General features: G+C 32.6%; 1 protein-coding gene across 2 annotated transcripts in view; it reads left to right on the top strand.

The window, feature by feature from the left end:
• Nrt (Neurotactin) overlaps positions 1–23,430 on the top strand; it is a 547,731-nt gene that overhangs the window by 518,829 nt on the left and 5,472 nt on the right. For both annotated transcript variants that reach the window (XM_081752316.1, XM_081752317.1), the window contains exons 6-8: positions 698–839; positions 3,299–3,446; positions 14,404–15,302. In XM_081752316.1, coding sequence (XP_081608442.1) covers positions 698–839; positions 3,299–3,446; positions 14,404–15,302 — 1,189 coding nt within the window. The remainder of the gene's footprint in view (positions 1–697; positions 840–3,298; positions 3,447–14,403; positions 15,303–23,430) is intronic.

The following is a 23,430-nucleotide window of genomic DNA, read 5'->3' as shown; positions in this document are numbered from 1 at the left end:
ACTTTTGTGTAGAAAGTAAGTTAAGCTGCCAATTACAGATATTTTCCGTGAATATTAACGATTCAATTAAAACAGAACTTTCAAAAGTAAGTATAGTAGTTTGTGTATGTCGAGAGGCATATTTTATGCTTGTATTGTGGTATTTTGTTACCATTTAAGAAAGGATTTATTTTAAATTTTAAAGACGTTTTTATTTCATGGTGAAAATAGGATTTTACTTTAGGCAATTCATTCGTTGTATTGACTTTTTTTTTTAAATACTTAACATCCATATTAAAGAAAACAAATATAAATATTTAATGATTAAAGTTAGATTTGTTTGTATTTTAATAATGAAATCACAATTTAAAAAGTTCTAACTAGTCGAATCTTTGAATGAATTACGTAAAGTAAAATCTTACCTATGCACAATTAACACAATTACTCGTAATAAATTAATTTACGATCGAAAGAAAATGAAGTTCTTTTCATGCTATCCTCATTTTCTGTGTTGTTACGTTTAAATAAATAAATAAATGAAAAATTCTGTTTTGACATTTAAAGCAGTTTTCATTGGTTCTGTTCATTCAGAAAATTTTGATGAAGAATACTGTTTTGAATGCGACTAGTAGATTTTACAAGAGAAATTAGTTTGGACTAAGCTATTTAATGAGATATTTCTTGCAGTCTTTTCTTAGATTTACTTGTGTTTTGACAGGACTCAGAAAAACAAGATCCAGAGAAGAAGTCCGAAGCAGCAGATGCAAGTGCAGCGGCAGCGGAGAGTTCTGCTGGAGCCGCCAAACAAGATTGGAGGGAGCGAGTGATGACATTAGCAAGACGTCATAGATTGTTAATTGGTAAGATTTTTACTATTTAAAATTTAGAGGATTTCTCGAAATATCTCATTAATTTTTTACAAAGGAGGAATATTTTACAAAGATTTTTTTTCTACATCTAAATAGTATAAAATATACCCATCTAAAAAGATTCATACAATTAATCTGAAGAATTTTATGTTCAGTTCCTACAAACCTATTAAATTAGGGAATTTTATTGTGAGTACTGAAAAAGTTTACTTCGCTCAACAGTAGAGAGATTCATGAAACTTCAAGATGTTCGATGAACGGAAGTTCTATTGTTGGAAATTTTTTCATTACCTCATAACTAAAAGAGACAGACAAACCAGCAGAACTGACCTAAATTCCGTAGATAATACTTCTGGGTATACTTTCAACTGCTAGCTGCTGTCATCGTTTTACCCAAAAACGTAAAGTAAATGAAAAGCAGGCAAAAAAAAAATAAATAAATAAATAAATAAATAAATAAATAAATAAATAAAATAAAATAAAATTTTGTTGAAAATAGAAAAATACAGTCTTAAACGTCCATATTGCCAAACAAGTTTTATCTATGTTATTTGTATTTCTATTGTGGATTTCTTGTTCGTTTCAAGACTAAATAGAATTAACATTTTCTAATTTCATAATGCTGAATTCAGTAGCGATTTTGTATTTGAAACATTTCGAACTCACCCACTAAACAATTACCTTAAAGAATTTTTCCCAAGATTTAAGAAAATTACAACTTAGTTTTATTGATTTAGGGTATTCTAATTGTATTTTAGAAGTCTCATGTTTATTTATGACATTGTAAAACAAACACAAACGGAAATATATATATATTATACAGATATTGTAGGAACACGTGTAAAGACATAGGTTTTAATGTTTCTTACATATTTCACTAATATGTATTTCGATAAGTATTTTCATAATAAAACTTTCAACACTATTAAACTGTATATAGAAATTCACATTTGTTCACTGAATAATTGCAAAAGGGATGAGAAATATCATTATACTTCCCTTTGCAAAGCGAATGAAGCTGCTTCTTTGTTCCACAGAAAGTTTTAAATTATGTACACATTCTTTCTTAAGATTGCTGCCTTAAAAATCTATTTATAAAATTGTTAAATATCACGGAAATAAATATTCCACTTTCGCATGAGCATATCTCAAATCATTCGTTTTCTTAGGTTGTCATTGTGAGGATATATTAATCTATATTCCATATACATACACACAGTGGAACTATTTTACGTTGATTACTTCTCAGAACTATACTTGAAAATAATGTTTTATTAAACGATAGTAAACATTATATAAGGCTATTGTTTGCCGTTTTCTTATTATTTCCTACAGTAATGTTGTTATCTAATATCTTAAACGCTAGAGTATTTAATACAATAAATCTTGCAATCCAAATCTGGAATGGATCCGCCATGTCGTGATGTAAAAATATTACATTTGTTTGAATTGTAAAATATAGAATTTCAATATATAAGCTCTGCTTACAAGTCATATAATTCAAGTTAGTTTCATGAAATTGAGAGATTACAGAGAACTTAGTTAAATAATGTTTAATAGTAGTTACCAGAAGACTCGAGATTTGGTAAAATGACATCTGTATTTTGAAACAAAAAGTGTATTTTGTATGAACTTCGATATAAGTTAATTATGATATTTAGACGAAATATAAGATGACTGCTGAAAAACGCGTGAAATTTTTTTGTGAGTGTTAATCAATTAGGACTTTCGGTAGCTTCAAGAATCCTTTCTATAGGTATTTGATCTTACATATTTTTCTACACGCATGGAAAAAGCACATTTTTTTCTCCGTTTAGTTAATATTGTTCAGTCATCATTGTTGAATTTAAATTATTCAATCATCTACCTCAAACTCTTAAACTGATTAAGGATGTTAGTAAGTTAAAGGCAGCAGTAAGAAAAGAAAAAAAATTAAATGATGCATTTTACTGTCAAAGAATTTCTTAATGAAGAGCATGAACCATAGTTCTTGAATAACTACAGCAGTTATTCTTTGCTTTACTTAATTCATTCTTGTAAATAGCACTTTCATATATTGTAATCAATTAATTATATGTAAAAAAAAGTATGTATTAATCGTGTCAATATTTTCTAACATGTTCTATACCAAGGTGCGATTTGCACATGTGTTTGGTGCACGAAACACAATAAATACAACACAACACAGTATTTAGTCATTAGCTTAATTGAAATCATGGGTGTTTACTTTCAGAAACCATACTATAAAATTAGAACTTTTATACAAATGTTACAAGACCAAGGAAAGTAAATTTTTTTTTTTTTTTTCATAAGTTAGTTATTTCATAAGTATATACCTAAAGTAATAACCAAATGCTACTTTATTTGAAGTGGATTATATATTAAGTTGGAAAAGTTTAAGTGTTGTGTTCATGTACACTGAATTTCTGAAACAAAACTTATTATTGCAGGTGGAGCCATAGTGTTCGTGTTATTGGTCATTATCATAATCGCTATTGCAGCATCGGGACCACGTCCTGAATCAGATTCAGCCTCAGCAGCAAGAGTGGTAGATGGAAAATATGTTAATACCATTACTTCATGTGGGAAGATCCAAGGGTAAGTATCTATGAAGTTAATACCATCACTTCGTGTGGAAAATTCTAGAGGAAGTATTTTTGAGATTAATTCCTTCATTTCATATGGCAGATGTCAAGGTACTTATCTGTGAGATTAATTCTTAAATGCTGGCTATAGATGTACCACATTGACTTGACACCTAATCTTCCGTTCCAAGCGCTGTTATCGGCTGAAGGAATTCCACTCCTACGGCTGCAAGGCTCTCTCGCTTAGCAACAGCTGAACTCTTATTGATTAACGCATGGGTGTGAGCTTTAGTTCGCATTTTTGCCACTTATCAAGACATTTTGATAGCACTATAACTTTGTCTTGAGACGTGGACGCATATGGGGTTAAAATTTGATGCCCTGACCCAATTCAAATGGAAAATTTAAAGCTTGGTCTCGAGATTGGTTTCAATATTGCAACCAAATTCTTCAATGCTTGACTTATACTCTAAAGGCGAATACTATTGCTTACTGAGAGTTGAACAAACTGATCTAAATACTTTTTTTTTTTTTTTTACTATTATTAGTTTCATCTCCTCCAAGCATTAAACAGGACTAATCTTTTGTTATCTTGGAAAATGAACCGATCCTCTGTTTTAGAATTTAGTTGGATATTTATTATTATTGCTTCTTCCCAATACCAATATCAACAACAATAAGTGATTGTTACAATGTAATTCTTGCCTAAACTTTTATCACTTGTACATGGATTAATGCATCCTTACTCTTTGCTAATAAGCAGAAACGAAAATACTCAGATAGTTTTAGTTTCGAATGAATTGGTTTGATAGTTAATCGCACTATCCTTTTGGTCCTTGTGGGCACTGGTTAGAGAACAGATGATTATAAACTGTCATAAATTGATGATGATAAATACAACATCAAGTACTACACTACAACTCCATTGTATTATATCCTGTATCCAGCTATCTAGTCAGAATTGCTCGTACTTACCTAGCAACATTGTTGTTTATATTATTATCTCAACTCCTTTACCATCTACCGAAATGCTTCTTTCCCATAGGTTTCTTTCCACTAGAAATATACACAATTCATTGTTATTTTTCGTTCAAGCACTATGATTTGTCTTGCTCATATGCTTTTACAGATTACTTTTAATTTTTGGGGTTTTTCGTCTTCCACCAGCTTATTTCATTTTTTATATAGGGTTGCTGCTTGTAACTACCTTCCTTCAGGGCTGTCTGTCCCACCCATTCCACATGTAAGTATTTCCCACTGGTATCACTGTCAATCAGGTCTGTCCACCATATCTTTTAATCTTCATCTTCAATCACCCTTGGTTTCCATATTCATTATTTTTCTTCTCACCGAAATCTTATTTCTTTTCGTAATATAACCAATCTAATGCAATTGTGTTTGTTGGGTTTTCTCCTTCAGTTGTGCTACTTTCCCTGTATTTCGTATTCGTTCAATCTTGACTCTCTTCTAGCTTAGTACATGTTCTTCTTAACATGGTTTGTCTAAAGTCGCTCTCACTCAATTCAGGAATAGTACTTTTATGCCCATATTCATTGCCGGGGTTACTGTAGTCATCTTTTTCCTTCAGATTAACTGTAATTCTCTTATTGCAAAAGAAAAAAAAATAAGAAATCCTATTATTTGTTACTAATTTTTCTATTGTTTTTCTATTATTTTAAACTTCTATTCTTTGGCATTATTCGAGCAGACGGTTCTACCAAATTTTGACACATTTCTTACATTTTCAGGTTAGGTAAGAGCTTTGTATTTCTTTAGCAAAGTATGCACTAAATGAGGAGCTTCCTTACTACTTGCAGATTGACTTCAGGAGGGCTTAGTATAAATACAGTGTGGATGTATGGCATAAAAACTATAGTCCATAAAACACGAACCAACTTGTGCTAGGTGTCCACTAAAAAGCACGAATGCTATCTAACCTAGTCAGAGCAAAAGCCTTAGCAGTAGCGAGGGGTGTGTCCATAGGGAGCAAGCGCCTCTGCGACGGTGGTGTACGCAGAAACGAGTATAGTGGAAGAGCACACTTATGCATACAATACTTTCACTATTATTCAAAATTCATTTCAATATGCTGTGCTCTAAGAGTAATTACTAATATTTACACTCTCATTCCTTCACGAAAAATGTTTCGCATCGTATTTTACCTACAAATTTTCTATTTTGTAGAACCGTCTGCTCGAGTGAACCCTATTCTTTTAATTCTATTCTCTTTTAATCTTCCTTTTAGAATTTGAACACATAGCTCTAAGTTTTCTTGGGTTCTCGTTCTTGAGTCTTCGCGCATTATTTCATCATTTGTATACGCATAGAACATATATCATACCACTTCTCTTATTTTTGTTGTTGCATCTATGAGCCTTGATGCAGCCCAAAATCTTTTGATTCTCCGACACTGTTCCTGCAGTTTAATACTCTTTATAATTTTTTTAAACTGATCATATGGACTTTTTTAGAAGGCTTTTCCACACTTCTCGCCTTGGAATTTTATCCCCTACGCCTGTATCGATGTAGTATTATAATCAATAAAACTATAAAATAATACACTTCTCATTTTCCAAACAAAAGAGTTTTTATATTCACATTTCTTTAGTTATACATTACATTACTTATATTGTATAAACGTTTACTTTGCAACAACTATACTATCATCTAAAACGACAACAAAATATTTTTTAATTATTTTTTTAAAATTATTCTTTTTACAGTACATAATATAAACTTAATATTTCTTCTTCTTGATCTTCGGCTTGTGTACTAATATACGGCGCTCATAGCCAAACAAAATATTTGTTTAATTAATATGTATCGTTTGAACTAATGGAAATCATAGGGAATTATGCACTTTTGTATTATTTGAACAAAAATACAGTTGAAAAACATATTATAATTTTTGCCTAATTATTTTACATTTAAAATTTAACAAATATATATATATATATATATATATATATATATATATATATATATATATATATATATAGGATCATAGGAAACGTATTCTGAATGTTTTAAATACAATTTGTAGAGAAACTTCTGGACCGTCCTGGAAGTTTGAAGTACACTGTACAATGACTTCCCATCTCTGTACTTCCTTTCATTTTCCACATTAAGTGGTTCTTCAAAGTATCCCTTCCATTTAATTGATATTTACTCAGTTCTTTGCAATATTCCTCAAAATCTCTTTCCTTAATCTGCTTTACTTTAGTCATGTCACTTGTTATCTGTTTCGGCGGTTATACGAAAATTTTGCTATTTCATCCTTCTCCTTTTAATTTTCCTATCTCGAATCACCCTTCATAGAACAACATATTAATGGCGAGTCTACCTCAAGTTGAATCAAGTTTCCTCGCTCAGAGGTAAATCAAAGTTAGCAGCAAAACGACATACAGTAGAGCGTCGATTATCCGAAGTAATTGGGGGACATGGGTGTTCGGAAAACTGGTTTGTTCGGATAATCGAACTGTACATGTTTATTTGCCAAAAAGAAGTACTGTACAGTAAATTTATTCATAAAAAGAAGTGTGCTGATTGTTGAAATACAGCGACTGGCGGCTTGGCCGGTCAGCAGCGCCTTATGAAGGCCCCATTAGAAGCAATGTTCCGCCAGCGGTGGCTCAGTGCGGCGACTACTGTGGGAAACTTGGTTTGCGAGTGAGGGGGATGATGGACGGTAGGGTGGGAGAGTAACAGGTGCGAGCGAGTACACAGACCGGTTAAGCGGTCGTTCGGTTGACCGACGTTCGGATAATCGACGCTCTACTGTATTTAGCATTGAGTTACAAATAATAATAATAATAATGAGATATAAACTGCTTTCAAAATGAAATCCTAAGAGCTTAGCACACACCTTAGAAGAAAATCTTCAATATGCTACTATCATTATATGCTGAGAGTTCCAGATCCCCTGTGTGTTCATTCTCCTGTAATATCTTTGCGTGTAGATTGAGAGTAAGTTGTCAAATTAAAAAAAAAATAAAATAAATAAATAACCTTTAAAACTTTAGGTTAAGTTAGGTTGGGTTAGTAAAGTAGAGTGTTAGGTTAGTAAGTACGTAAATTTAGGTTAGTATAGTAGATTATATTATATTAGCAGCACTGGGTAGGTTAGATTAGTAAGGTAGATAATTTTAGAGTTAGTGTTTGGTAGGTTAGGTTAGGTTGGATTAGTAAATTACGTTAGGTTAGGTTAGTACAGTACATAAGTTTAGATTAGTAGAGTAGGTAAGATTAGTATAAGGTGAGTTAGGTTAGTAGAGTATGTTAGGTTAGTAGAATAGGGTAGGTTAGATTGGTTTAATAGAGTATTTTAGGGTAGCTAGTAGAGTAGCTTGTCAGTTTAATAGGATAGATTTAGTGAGTGTACGTTGTATTTACAAACATCTTAATGCGTTTTTCGCAGTGTTACAATTTCCTACAACATTTGTAATGACTTCATACTAGTAACGCTACTCTTGTAAACATAAAAGATAGCTACTTAACTATGATCAGAAGTAACCCACCGGTGGAAAATAATACGTAATCCAGTCCTCTTTCACATACACTCACTCACTTTGATAATGATATAGGAGTTGTCATGGTTTGAAATTAGAAACCCTACACATGCAAATACAAAATACAGCTTTACCATAGTGTGCAGAAATACTCTGCCGGCAGAAATTAATATCTAATACTGTCCTCTTTGGTATGAAGTTACTCATTTTAACCGTAAATTATCATCTCAACCTGCATCTTATCTTTGTTTTCTACAGAGATATTCATATCTATACTTGTTCACTGCCTATTTCCTTCTATGTATTCCTTTCCATCACACTATTATGGTGCTTTTTATCCTGCTTATTCCATATTATGAGATAATTATATTATTAGTTTTTTCTTCACGTCATAATTTTCAGACCACAACAACTGCACTCAGTTCACGAGTGAAGAAACCCTCGAATAACTTCCAGTAACTTGCAGTAAAAATCACCTGCAACCCTGTTTTCTTAACCGTCACTGAGCAAGCAGAACTGCCGTGTGTGTGAGAGAGAGAAGCCAATCAGCGCACTGTCCACTTGATCGTACACTGAAAAAAAATCACTTTTTTTCTTTCTTTAAAGAGATTGAAGCTTGATTAGGCATGCAGTATCACCAGGTTCCATTTAAAACAATGTATTAGTTTTGTGTTTTCCGTCCCGTTGAAGGAGGAAAATGGAAGGGTGAAATAGGAAAATTTCGGTATAACTGCACCTTTACGGTCTGTAGATTTTCCTCTGCCCTTGCTTTGTTTCCAAATCTTCATATAGATTTACGCGCATGTGTGTTTTTGCCATTGCTGTAGCTCAACTATCATTATTGTTGGTGTTCTTTTCCTTTCTTTATAGTCATTCATGTCTTTCTGTGACTGTGTCTTGTGTCTCTTTTTTCTTTTTCTTTTTTTTTTTTTTCTTTGCTTGAACCTCTACTTGTACTTCAAATAATAGCCATTTTATGATTTGTCTCGAATTCAACTCACAAGATTAGAAAGGGAGATGAATACTATTTTATAAATGAATCAGTCGACATTAATAGCAGTAAAGGGACTGTGATTTGATTGATCATTTCTCAGGAAGCTTATTAATACATGTTGATGGGATTAAAATGTTGGAGTCGGTAGTCAAAGTGTTCAGTTGGATTTTAACCTCTAGAAGTCCTGTACTTAGAGAGAATTGTCTTCTCTCTTTCTCTCGTAACAAATGTTACAAATCTAAGGATAGGTTTTGAGTACCAGTACTGAAACTTTATCCTCTATCGCGATTTCTGATACTATTTTGCAAAATATCATAGTAAATTTTATTCAAATACGAATAATTCTGAATTATATCATGCTTGAGGTTGAAAATTAGAATTTGTATTTTCATTATACTATGTAGGTTCCTAAAAGTGATGACTTGTTCCATTTTTAATAATCTTATCTCTTATACTTGGTACACCTCCTTTCCCTTAAACACTATTTTTTTTTCTGGCAACTTTTATTTCATATTCTTTACATGTTTTCCTCAACTTCGCGAAGTTATTAATGTTCGTTTTAAATACTACAAGAAGAGCTACATCGTTTAAAAAGTAAATACAATTCTCCCTTCTGCCTCTTACTGAAACACCATACTAATTTTTTTTTAAATAAAGATAGAATAATATTGGTAAGAGAATGGTCTTGTTAAACACTTTTTCTGATGGGATTTTTTAATAACATCTTTATTATTTCAACAATTTAACACTTTATGTATAAATTTTGATATTGCCACTTCACTCCAAACATCTACAATATTTCTATAAAAATAGACAGATTCACTTTGTCAAAAAAAATCAATACGCACTTTTACATATTATCCTCATTATCTATAGGTCTTGCACTGATTATTTGAAAAAAAAACATCAATGTATCTTTTCTGCCCTTTCCTCCTAAATCCAAATTGTTTGCCTCCAAATACCTCATTGTCCTGACATATAATTAATCCCTTTTTCGATAGTTACATCACAACTTTGGCCTATGTGATATCAGATAAATGCATACCGGTATTAAATGTTCAATAGAGGGTTGCCAGATTGAGCTGAAGGCAAGTCTGAAGACCAACATTTGTGTAATTGAAGATACAAATTTGAAGCAAGATTTATTTGTATGCTCTTATAACCATTATTACTTGCTGTTAAGTGCTACGAGTAACATAATCATTACTACTGACAAAACGTATACAGCTGTGTGCAACTAAATAAAAACAGAAAACATTAGTTATTATAGTCACTTACCTTCATTTCCTGGAGCTCCTCGCCACTGGAGAAGAGTCCTATTTTCCAGAACCATTTTGTGGAAAAAGATTGACAGCCCATTTTCAAAATGATAACACAAATTTCGGGCATCACAACTTTTACTGACATTTTGTTTTTCATCATCTGACCATAAAGCTTTCTATTATTACACTAAACACTCGTTTGACACGTGCAATACTGACTTGTATAGCGAGAATATACTGCATTAATTTGAACAAGTTTGGGACATTTACTCGAAAAACGCATTCCATAATTTACAACAATTATTATTATTATTCCTTTCAAATGTTGATACAGTTGGAGATTTCAAAACAGAGAACTCATTGTACAATTAATTTCCATCGAAATTAATTTTCAAATTTCATTCCCATCTTTGTCAAATGATTAAATGAAAACAGTATTGGTGCCACGCGACGATACAGGCGCAATAATGATAAGAATTTAAAACTAATCTTTAGTTACAATAATAAAAAAGAATCTTTGTAAATAACTAGCAACAATTAAGCACAACATATATTATAAGATATAGATGGCATAGATAATTAGTTGTAGTAATTTAATGTAGACTTTTGGAATGTGTTTCAGACCAGGGTACTTTGTGTTGTACTCGGAGGTCTGGCAACTGCACTCAAATCTATCTATTTATCTATATACTTATCTGTATCTATCTAATTATATGTATAATATATACAGGGTGCTAATGAACTATACCGCTGACAAACTAAGAGGTGATTTCTCACATCAAAATAAGATTTTTTTTTAAAAAAAAAGTTCATTTGTATTTGTGGGGAAAAGTGCATAGTTTGTTAGTCAGATCTGTCTAAAAGCGAAGAAAAACTATACTGCAACAGGCGTAGTTTTACCAAGAAGAAAGTAAATTGGTGTCTTAGTACCAAATGGTTATTCATGTTAATGATAAACATTCATTTGTTTGAATAATCCTAATTATAAAAGGGAGCAGGGGCAGATCCATCGGGGCGATTATCTCCTCCCTAGAAGAGGAAACTTTCTTACTTTATATATAAATAAAACCCATCCCAGAGTTTGGAGCTCTTAAAAGTAGCTCTAAGTAGCGGTATTACAATCTACGCCCCCCCCCCAGAAGTCCTTTCTGGATCCGCCCCTGAAAGGGAAACGTGTCAGTTGATGCAATCACGATAATAGGTGTCGCTGCCTGTCTGTCTGATCCTAGTAGATGTCACTAGCGTGCAGAAAATTTGCCGATTTAAAACTATTGTAATGATTTAATTGCAACTTAAAAATTCCTATTGTTTCAATTTAATTATTTCAAAATAGGACACGGACCATAACCATATTTAGATTTGAGCATTAATGTTTCTGTAACTGCGTGCAGGAAATTTGGCGATTTAAAATTAAGGAAAGAAACCTAGTTGAAAATTCCACGTAGCTCTAAAATAACGAATTACATAAGCAAATATATATATATATATATATATATATATATATATATATATATATATATATATATATATATTAAATAATACGCTATACGCAATGACTAGGGCAATCAACATGAGCTTATTACATTTGACAATTTTAAGCACAAATAGCACAGAGCGACTCCTATTGCCTTTACTGCATTTTTTTAAAAGGATTTCACTATTTCTGAATTTAATTGGCTTTCCAATTTACTTGCGATTCTAGATCGACACTAAAAATTGAATGACACAATTAAGAACTGAACCTACTCCTCGCGCGTCGAATGAACCTGCTAGTTTTAGAAAACGATTTCTTGGAAGATACTGGAAATTAATAAATATTTAAATATAAAAATAGAAACTAATACTCTATTTGAAAATAAAGAAGACAGTAATTACTTTTTACTCCGATTCTAAGTCAGATTTTGTTCACTTTCGGACGTGGTCTTCAATTTCCACTATGAAATGGGTAGTGCCGGCTTCATCAAAAACATGCTGTAGGTCCCGATAACTGTCTTCGATTTCTTCTACATGTTTTTATGTAGTTAATCCATTTTTCACTATCAACACTATCACACACAGATCGCAGTATTTCCAGTAGTTCGTTGAAAGGTCGTCCTTTAGTTTTTGTGCCGCGACCTTTTGCTTAATTTCCGACCATTTCTCTTGATAGGATTCAAGATGCAATGGTGCCGAAGGAGTCTCAATACTATGTGCCTATGGGATGCAGCTATTTCGTCAACAACGAAGTGCTTTTCACACTTGCCCTTTTGTTTAATTATTTGGAGAATTGGTTTGATTGGCACGTCTTCAATTCTGACTTCAATATTATGAGATACCATATAATTAATAATGGATGCTTTGTTCCAGGAAGAGTTAGGCTTGGAATCAATAATTTGTGAGTGGCACAAAGCATTGTCAATCACTATCACACTCGGTTCCTCCATACGCATCAAAACAGAATTTAAAAACCTGTTTTCAAAAATATCTGAAGTCATTGTTCCATGAAAGTCTGCAGGGGCATCGACTTTTTATTTTTTTTTTCCCAAGAAAAGCGCACCTTGAAGAAAACGACCGTCCCTCACAATGCAAAGTGACAATTCGTTTTTCTTTTCTATCGGAAGTTGCAGTTGTACAATTTTCAGTGTCGTCAGACCAGTTCTTCATTTTACAGGTGTTAGTGTCATACCAAGTCTCGTCTAGATACAAATTACAATAGCCTTCCCGTCTCAGCTGTTGGCTTATCTCTGGATATCGGTACCGCCACGCGATAACTTCCTGAGATTCAGCTCTGGCAAGTTTCCTTCCAATAGTCTTGTACTTGAAACCCATGCTATGCAGAAGTCTGCTCAGTGTTCTGCTGCTATATGGGAACTTGTAGTCCGTTCCGGCTGTCTTTTGCTTCATAATATGGGTCAGTTTTTCTCATGTGGGGGCTTCTCCGCTTTAAAACTCATATATCGTACGACGCAACAAGTTCCTGCAAAAGTCGTCGATTTTATCAAAGGGAAATTTTGTTCTAGCTACATGTTTCTTTGTGGGAGTTTCATACTGCTCTAAGTCCAAATGAAAAACTCTCTTCACTGTATTCACACTGACACCTGTTGCCTCACTAACTAATTTGTGGATGTTCTTATGACATAACATACCGTTGTTACTTTGCACGATATCGCGAAAACATCTAACATTCTGCACAATTTGAATGGTTTGCTTCCGTAACTTTCCTTTCTTCCCAATAACAGATCTCTTTTTCTTCAGGGTTCTCTCCTCAGAAGTACTTGCAGTAGGCACCTCGTCAGGCATTACTTCACGTCCCGAAGATTCACGGGTCAGTCATGGCCTGAATATGTTCGCCATTATATAACGAAATAAATAAGAATAAACACGAAATTTAAAAAAAAAAAAAAAAAATGAATATGAAATAAAGAACACAAGGATGGAAAAAACGCAAAACAAATCACTCGCAAAAGTATATAGACTCTGTCATTCAATATATTTTCTCATGCAAACTAACCAAGTATTAAAAAAAATAAAAAAAATAAATAAATAAAAAGAAAGGAAAGGAATTGAGACAACATTGGTTTTTAGCCAGAAGGGATAATATATCTCTACCACTTGTCGCAAAGACTAGTAGGGCAAGGTTCAGAGGGGTGAACAGGGTTTTTAGAATTCTTTGGAAGAAAGTTCTCTGTTTCTGTCCCAAAGTATAGATTTGAGAATTAATATTTTTGTAACTGCATGTTGATTAGTTGACTAACTCAACGCAAGAAAATACATTATTTGTAAATAATTAGAGCTGTTAATTACGCACGATTTAACCTATAGCCTACAGAAGGCCGATGTCTCGGGAGCAAAACTAATATTGTTAAAATAAGTCGCTATATGATATACCTGATAGTATATTAGTCAGTATTGATCCGAACTCATTAAATATAATGACGCTGTTACTGGTATATGTACGTAATTGAAAACTAAAGTATGTTTAGTTTTCTGTTTACTATTATTAAGCCATGTTGCAACTAACGCATTCTGCATACTCTATTTAATATTTCAGTATTATAAGATTCAAAGTATTCATGCGTTACTATGACAATTAGTTTCTTTTGTTCCATGCAAAATCATAAATATCGAGAAGCCTAAATGATTTTAGTATGTATTGTTTATAAAGAAATAGATGTTGCTTATTCTGAACTATTGTCTTATTTACGCTTTTGATTTATTTTATTTCAGGTTGGTGGAGGATGGTGGGCTTGTTTTCCGTGGTGTGCCATACGCAGTCCCACCAGTTGGTAAAAGACGATGGAAGGCTGCAGAGGGTCTTGAAGCTCTTAAATACTGTTGGAATGATACTTTTATGGCCCATAATTATAGTATTCCTTGTTGGCAGCGGTACCGTAATGGAACTTATGATGGAGCAGAAGATTGTCTGACTTTAGACGTGTACACTCCAAAGGTTGACTATGATACGCCGCTGCCTGTAGTGGTTGTGATTGCTGCCGAAACCCTTGGAGGTGGGCAGGCCTGGCAGGAAGCTGCACGTCCATCAGCCAAGTTGGCTAAAGAAAAAAACATGGTGTTTGTTTACGTTAACTACAGACTGAATGCGTTAGGGTTCTTAGCATTGGAACTTTTGACCAAAAATACTCATCCTCCACATTCTGGCAACTATGGTCTTACCGATATATTACAAGCTTTGATTTGGGTCCAGCGTAACATTGAAAACTTTGGAGGTAATTCGTCTCATGTTACCCTTTTGGGACATCAAGCTGGCGCTACTTTAGTAGCGGCTCTTACAGCGTCTCGTCGCTCTAAGAAACTTTTCTCCCAAGTATGGATCACCAATGGTGCAGGCGTTTACTCAAATAAAACGCTTCATGAGGCACAGAACGAGAATGCAAAATTTCTGACTGCCATTGATTGTGACAATTTCAGATGTTTGAACGAGAGTTCACCAGAGGAACTTCTGGAAGTTGTTCCAGATGAATGGATTGGATTTGAACAAGATCTCCCAGAATTGGGCGAAAAACAACATGAGTGGGCTATAATCGACGGAGCAGTGTTGACAGACAACCCCTTCAAGCTGTGGCAAGAAACTATCAATTCTGAAAAGAATTTCTCAGTTGTCTTTGGTAAGTAAAATTTCACATTTTGAAAATAGCACTTCAATACCACTGTTACATTAGGCGGTTAGACTCCCTTGTTGTCAAATGCGGTTTCATCCTGCTACATAAAATTGAATTTCCTTAAGAAAACACAGGATTGGATTAAGAAGAACGGTTAAAAATTATTGCTGTATATACACAAAAACACCACCACCAAACGTAATATCACTGTGTGTAAAATGAAGAAAAAAATATAAGAAAGATTGATCAAAAAACTTCCTTCGTAGCTATAATATGTCGAAAGTGCGAAAGGTCAGTTTATGAGGTGCTTTTGTGGCAGTACAAGTGATTCGAGAAATTATACAGGAATGAGTATGTTCTGTCTTAATATCATTATCTGTGAACCCCACTATACCTATACAACATATGTCATTAAGTAAAGCCAAATATTAGAAGAATCCTTAGCATATTATTATCACAAGCAATATTAATATAAAATTCTAAACTCAGTTCAAATAAATATATTATTCTAATACTAAGTTTTTACATAATCAAGGTTAGTATAAATTTCCTAAATTGATTACTAATTTCGTTTTTGTATCTAAAACTATCACCTCTGTTTCCTAAATGTTGGCATTTTCATACGTTTCTATTAGCAATTCATTTAAGGAGTAAAAGCATTTCTGTATCAGATATTCAAATACAATCTTTTAAAATTTATTTGAAATTACTATATACTGTTTTCAATATAACTTTGTCAACTTATTGTAAAGCTTCAACCTAACATTACTAACATTCATATTATTACATCTTTTAATGGAAAATTTACTTCTGTTTCTAATACAATGTGCTAGTTTCTGAATATTTAAATGTTTTATCTTTCCTAATTTTACATTGTTACATATTCAAGAATCCATAGATACGACACAGAAAGAATATTTGATTTTTTAGAAATAGTAACGTTTGAAAATAATATTATAGATACTTTATAATAGTGATTTGTACTGTTTGCTCTGATATTTCCATATTTAGTTAAAATCATAACAGCTTCCATCTGAATTTAGCTTTCCATTCAATTACTATTATTGCCCTATAATGTAATAATCTGTAAAAGTAGGAGAAATTGGGTATGTTTATGGTTTCTAAATTACATAGGCAATCTAGTGACTTCAAGGAAAGAATTGCTAAAATGGAAATATATTTATAGTTTCTGATCATAATCATATTGACCATACAATAATATTTCTTCATAATTTTCAAATGATCAGAGATTTGATCATGCTGGAATAACAAAATAGTTATTTCTGATAGAAAATGTTTATATTATATTTATATTAATGACAGGAATGGGAGACTATCATCCCCAGTCTGTTTTCTACTTTTTAATTCGGTTGCACCTTGCGACCTAACAGCTCAGTGCATTTGTTAAGTGTTTTCAGTATGTGTGTGTTTTAGTTTCTGTTTGCAATCAGTCTATAAACTTACCTAGTAGTATATTATATACTACAACGCATAGGCGGAGATTACATTTCTGGTAATTAACAATATGAATGATCCATATTACAAACATCTAAAATTAAGCATTCTGAGCTACTTTTATTCTTAACACTGTATTCAATAAGTCGGCGTATTTTTATCATCAAGAGCAATTCAGTTCAATTTATTGCATCCTTGGATCATATACATTGTATTGGATTTGCCAATTAGCAAGTATAATTACATACTCCTATAGTCAAAATTATAAAACTCATCAAAAATATAAAGAGAGTTGTTTAGGAGATACCTTTTAAATCATTTTTTTCGTTTAACCTTACTTTTCTCCTTTTTATTACAGCGGGTAACATGTATAATTTCTTACCCTCTGTTACATCTTTACACTCTATATGTAACACTCTTTCTACTCTCACCCCAAAATATATCATATTTTAATACCGATGAAAGGTGGCGTAATATAAGGGTTTAGCTGCTTACAGATGTAATTTTTGCTTGATAGTTCTTATTGCATAGCAGAGGCGACTTCATTTAGAAACTGTTATTTATTTGTTTTTCGTAACTGAGATAGTAATCAATTGTTACCCCTAAGAATGAATCGTATTTTAAATAGTTTATCTTTTCGATATTGAAACAAAGGGTAACCGAAATGTACTTGGTGAGATGAAAATCAATGACATATAACTTATTGACATTTAATATAAGATTGCTATTTTTGAATCACGTCGACACTTTTCCTAACGTTTGTTTACTGATTTCCGCCATCAAATTTTCGTTTTCTTCAGTAACCAAAAGACTTATGTCATCTTCGTATAGTGTTAGATTGATGCTTTGACACTCAGTTCTAGATCATTCATATACAAAAGTAAAAGCAAAGGCCCAACATCGAACCCTACGGTACCCTATAAATAATGCATCTTTCACTTGATAAAGATGACTGAAATTGTTTTCTGATTGCAGATCTCAATAACTTGTTTACAGTATGAGAGATATGATTTGAACCAACAATATATCTTACTCTTATACCGTTTAATTCAAGCTTTTTAAGCAACAAATCATGTTTTACAATATCGAAATGCTTTGATAAATCTAGAAATATATTTATGTATGCTTTCCTTTTATTTATACAAAATCTAACTTTTTCAATGAAGTAAAAAGGTAGCTGTTTCCTTGAACCTAATTCATGCTGGAACATCGATAGTACACCATGACAGTTTAGAAAGACAAAACCCTTGTATACATTATTTTTTTTCAGTATTTTCCCAATTTCAGGTAGCAAATATACCGATCTGTAGTTACTGACACTTTCAAGATAGCCTTTCTGAAAGAAAGGTGGTTTTATTTTCGCGATTTTTAACTTATCGGGGAATTCACCTCTAAGAAAAGAAGATTTTGCTGAGTGACACAAAGATTTTATAATATAACTACATGCCGTTTTCCATAAATTGTCTGGCAACTCATCTATACTTGATGGCTTATAATTTTTTTAAAGATTTCACTAAATTTTTTACTTCATTTCCGGTTAGTGGACTCAAGAGTACAGTTTTCTCACATTTTTAATATGTAATTCCTACTGTCTAGAGTTCCTTGTTTGTTATTAATAAAGTGATCTTGTATTCCACTTAATAAAGTATCTACTATGTGTTACTGTAATTTCAAAGGGGTATACAATACTCTTAGTTACGTGCTTAATAATAGTGATTTGTTCAGATTTCTTTTTGGCGTATTTAGTTCATCTTTAACTGCAAGATGTTGCACGAATAGTGGACATATTTAAATAATAGATGCTGCCTTTATTAATGGAACAAAAATGATTACATAAGTACTTACTGGTTACTACCTAGGTACATTCCTGGAAAAGTGTCTCAATGCAAAACATGTTCATTATGGGCATTTTTACACCGAATAACCTCTTCAAGGTGGCTGCACATGTTTCTTACCATCTCACTACTAAGCTAGACTATGTGAGCTCGAATTTCCAAAACATTTTGAGAGGTTTAACCGGTCGAGTCTGTCCTTTAAATACCCCTCCAGAAAAAAAAGGTCATAGAGATTTAGATAAAAAAAAAAAAAAAAAAAAAATCGTTCGCTGCAGTACGGACAAACGTGTATGTTCAGCCATTCTTTCCCTTACAATTCAGAAATGCGATCTTACTTGCCACTTCCCGTGACCTTGAGTATCCATATTTCCAGTGGCTGAAAAAGGTGTTTGTGTGTTGTTCTAAATGTAACATAAAATATTTTTTCATACTGTAATGATTACATGTGTTAACTATTCGTGAGCGATCTGGTATGTTTAATTTTGTTTGCATATGCTGAATTTTTGTTGCGTAATAATTAGGTTTAATTTTTTTTTCATTAAGTTTTGTTAAATTTTTGTGTGATGTTTGTATGTATTTTCTCATCGTTTCTGCTAATGTCTCATAAATTTCATTTACGTCATTTAAATTTAGAATGCTTTGCTAGTTTTCTTGGCTAAGTAAATAGTTGAAATAATTAATATTTTCGTCGTCAAATTTTCCCATGTTCTTAAAAGAATTTTTGGATTCCACCTCTGTAGCTTTTACACTCAAACTTTCATCAGTTACTACTTCCAACTATGCATCGTGTACAGAAAAACCTGTACTGATTATGTAAGAGTAATAAGCGAAATGACTGATATTAATCATTATTTGATCTAATGTAAACTCTGTTGTCATTGTTATTCTTGTAGACTCTTTTCTAGTTTCTCTTAAGTTACACATGTCTAGAAGTAATCTTACGCCTACATTAATTTCACTATGTAAGAAATTTATATTTAAATCATATACAACCGTACGGTACTTTATTTTAGTATAGTAATATGATTCTGCCTCTAGCTTCTTAGAAAATATATCGGTTTTACTATTAGGAGTGCTGTACACACAATTAGTGACAACTTTTAATTCAGGTAATTCTAAAATGCAATATATATATATAAACTTTAGTTTCGACAGTATCTAATACTTAATACCGTATGTTATTAATTTCTACTGATTCAATTTAATTCTTTAATCCTTCCTATAATCTATGTTGAAGAATAATGTGCATCTCTATATTAACTTTTACTTTGTGCTTTCAAAATCATTTAGTACACATAGCGCTGCATTTACTTTTTGATAAATATAACGTTTCCAAATCTAACCTTACAGTTATAATAGTGTCATTTATGATTATAATTGTTTTGTTTATAGGAAAGTAGTTGTTGTAATACGGTACCAGTTTGTCATTTCATTATTTGAATATATTAATTCTACATATTGGTTCTTCTTATGCAAGTAAGATTTAAATCAACTTAAAACTTCTATCTAAGACCCTTTTGAAACTAATAACTTGTAATTGACTATATCAAGACCTTTAACAGCAAGTTCGTATTTTATAGTCAAGCTTATGGGCTATGATATCCAATAAATAATGATGTTTTGTCCAACTAGTGTGTTGTTTCCAAAGTTGATTTAAGGAAAATATATTAGGCTACGAATATGTAGGAAGTATATTTATATACGACAATTTTTCCTATTTTTCTTGAAATTTGATTACATTTGTTAAGTGTTTTTATTATAAAGTATAATGCATGCAAGATTTATTTTTAAAAGACGTCATGGAAAAGATTCTGTTCAGGTGGATATATTTTTTAAAGTACCGGTAATTAAATAATGTACCAATAAACTAAATAATCTCAGGTTTCAGATATCTAAAACTAACAAAGTAGTCTTACTTAAAAGTATTCATTAAAACAATGACCTCGAATTTAATTTATTTCTTCTTAACGTTTTATGAAAGTAAACCGATTTAGAATACTAATAAGTCGGGAAGTCTGCATCGTAGCCAAGGATGTTATAAAATAGAGGATCTGCCATACGTATCTTCATCCTATTAACTCAATGAAGCCAAAAATACAACCGAGCATCAGACGTCTGATTGGCTATTCTCGTTCCCGCCATTTATGTTGTCTCAAAACATTGCGATCTTATTGGGCGAGTGGGCAGAGTGGTGGTAATGAAACTATGACGTATGGCTTCACGATTTTGTTGTATAGGCAGATCCTCTATTTTATAACATCTTTGACCATAGCTCTTAAAAGAAAAAGAAAGAGTATTAGAAATGATCCAAAAATGGATCAAAAGATAGCGATTTTGGCCAAGAATTTTAGGAATGATCGAAAAAAATGCATTAAAAAATTGCGATCTTGGTCAATAATTAATTTTTGGATCAGGAGCCACAAAATTTTTGAACGGCCCCTAAATCGAGTTTTCGTATGTTTTTACAAAATAAGGACGTCATACTGAGTTAAGTGATAGTTTGGATTCGACCACACAATATGTAGTTCTCCAAATATAATGCCTACAGGAAAATTTTTGACTGAAATACAATGGATCTTATGATCCAAAATTGGATCAGGGGCCACACAATTTTTGAATGGCGCCTAAATTGAGTTTTCGTATTTTTTACGGAATAAGTACATCATACTGAGTTAAGTGATAGTTTGGGTTTGGCTACATTATATGTAGTTCTTTAGATATAAGGCCTATAAGAACATTTTTCACTGAAATATAATGGATCTTTTGATCCTAATAATAATAATAATAATAATAATAATAATAATAATAATAATAATAATAATAATAATAATAATAATAATAATAACACTGGTCGACATGGGTTTTGATGTCTGGAAACTAATTGCTATTTTGAACAACTATTTTGATACTGATCCCAAAACTATGTTTCTTTTGTTCCCATCACCCACAGTTTTCTATTTTTACCCGGTACATGGCAGGGCGCATAATATTACAATAATGGATAATTTAGACATTCAAAGTTTTGTTGTAAATTCTTAAAAGTAACCGAAAGAAATACGTAATTTTTTGCTGTTATAGCTAGTCTCATTAACTGATGTAATAAAGTGCAATTTTTTCATGTATCAAATTACTTAATGTAAGAAATCACGGTAAGTGTCACGTAAACAATTTATGTATACACAGCTCTAGGATACGCTGTTTTGATCAAGTTTCTCTGCGGTTTATTGCTTTGATACAGTGAAACAATGTCATCTAGAAAGTGTGTGAACTCTCCATACATTTTTTGTTACATTTGCGGATGTTATGTAGTGAAGAGACAAAGACAACGTGTAACAAAATTTGTGAAGGATGCATATAATGCATATTTTGGAATGAAATTAGGTGACCAGGACAAAAAGTGGGCCCCACATACAGTTTGCAAGACTTGTATGGAGCCTTTGGATTGTAGACATGTGGCAAGGAGAAAGCCCTGCCGTTTGAATCCCAATGGTATGGCGTGAACCAAAAAATCATGTTGAAGACTGTTATTTCTGTGCTGTTAACGTTAGTGGTTTTAGTGCTAAGAACAAAAGTAAGGTGAACTATCCAAACAACATACAATCAGCTATCAGACCTGTAGCTCATGGGCCAGATATACCTGTACCATGTGTACCTACTATTGTCGAAAGTTGTTCTAGTGACAGTGAAATTGAGGTAGAATTAGAACAGCGTGATGATGATGCATTGTATCCTAGTACGAGTACTAGCACTCCAAATCCACTTACACAACATGAACTTAATGATCTTGTGAGAGATTTAAATTTACTAAAAGAGAGTGCCCAACTTCTTGGTTCCCGGTTGAAGAAAAATTGTCTCTTGTCTCCTGAAACACATTTTTCATGGTACAGGCACCGAGAGAAAGAACTTCTACCATACTTCACTGAAGAAGAAAATTTAGTGTATTGCAACAACATAAGAAAAGTGATAGAATTCTATGGTATTGCATACAATGCAACAGAATGGAGATTCTTTACTGATGCATCGAAGGCCAGCTTGAAAGGTGTTTTGTTGAGCAACGGTAATGTATTACCATCGATTCCCATAGCATACTCTGTGTTCTTGAAGGAAACGTATGAAATGTTAAGACTTATGCTCGTAAAAGTGAAATATGATGAACATGGTTGGTCAGTATGTGGTGATTTTAAAGTGATAGCATTGTTGTTAGGTCTCCAATCCGGGAACACAAAATTTCCCTGCTTTTTGTGTGAATGGGACAGTCGGGACAGGGAGAATCATTGGAAAGTGAAAATGTGGCCACGTAGAAAGTCTCTCTCTCCAGGAAAGAAGAATGTGACACAACAGCAATTGGTGACATCGTCTAAAATACTACTCTCTCCATTGCATATTAAGTTAGGAATCATGAAACAGTTCGTTAAAGCATTAAACACGGATGGGGAATGTTTTAAATACATTGCAAGTAAATTTCCAGCAATCAGTGATGGGAAACTGTAAGAAGGCATTTTTGATGGCCCTCAAATAAGAAAGTTTATGCTTGACCGTGAATTTGAGCAAATAATGTCACAAACTGAAAGGCAGGCCTGGGTTAGTTTCAAACTGGTAGTTGCCCATTATCTGGGAAATAAAAAACATAAGAACTATGAACATTACGTGAAAAACCTTTTGGAAAATTTATGTAAACTTTGAAGCAAAATGAGCCTAAAGTTACATTTCCTCAACTCCCATCTTGATTTCTTTCCACGTAATCTCGGAGACTACAGTGTAAGCATGGGGAGAGATTTCATAAAGGCATAGCAGAGATGGAAAGGAGATACCAGGGGAGATGGAACGTTAACATGATGGCAGAT

Source organism: Thermobia domestica, chromosome 3 (assembly GCF_964235325.1).
Source record: "Thermobia domestica chromosome 3, izTheDome1.hap1.1, whole genome shotgun sequence".
In the NCBI taxonomy this organism is placed as follows: Eukaryota; Metazoa; Arthropoda; class Insecta; order Zygentoma; family Lepismatidae; genus Thermobia; species Thermobia domestica.
The sequence above is the reverse complement of the archived record's forward strand: the minus strand, read 5'-3'. Positions and strand labels throughout refer to the sequence as shown.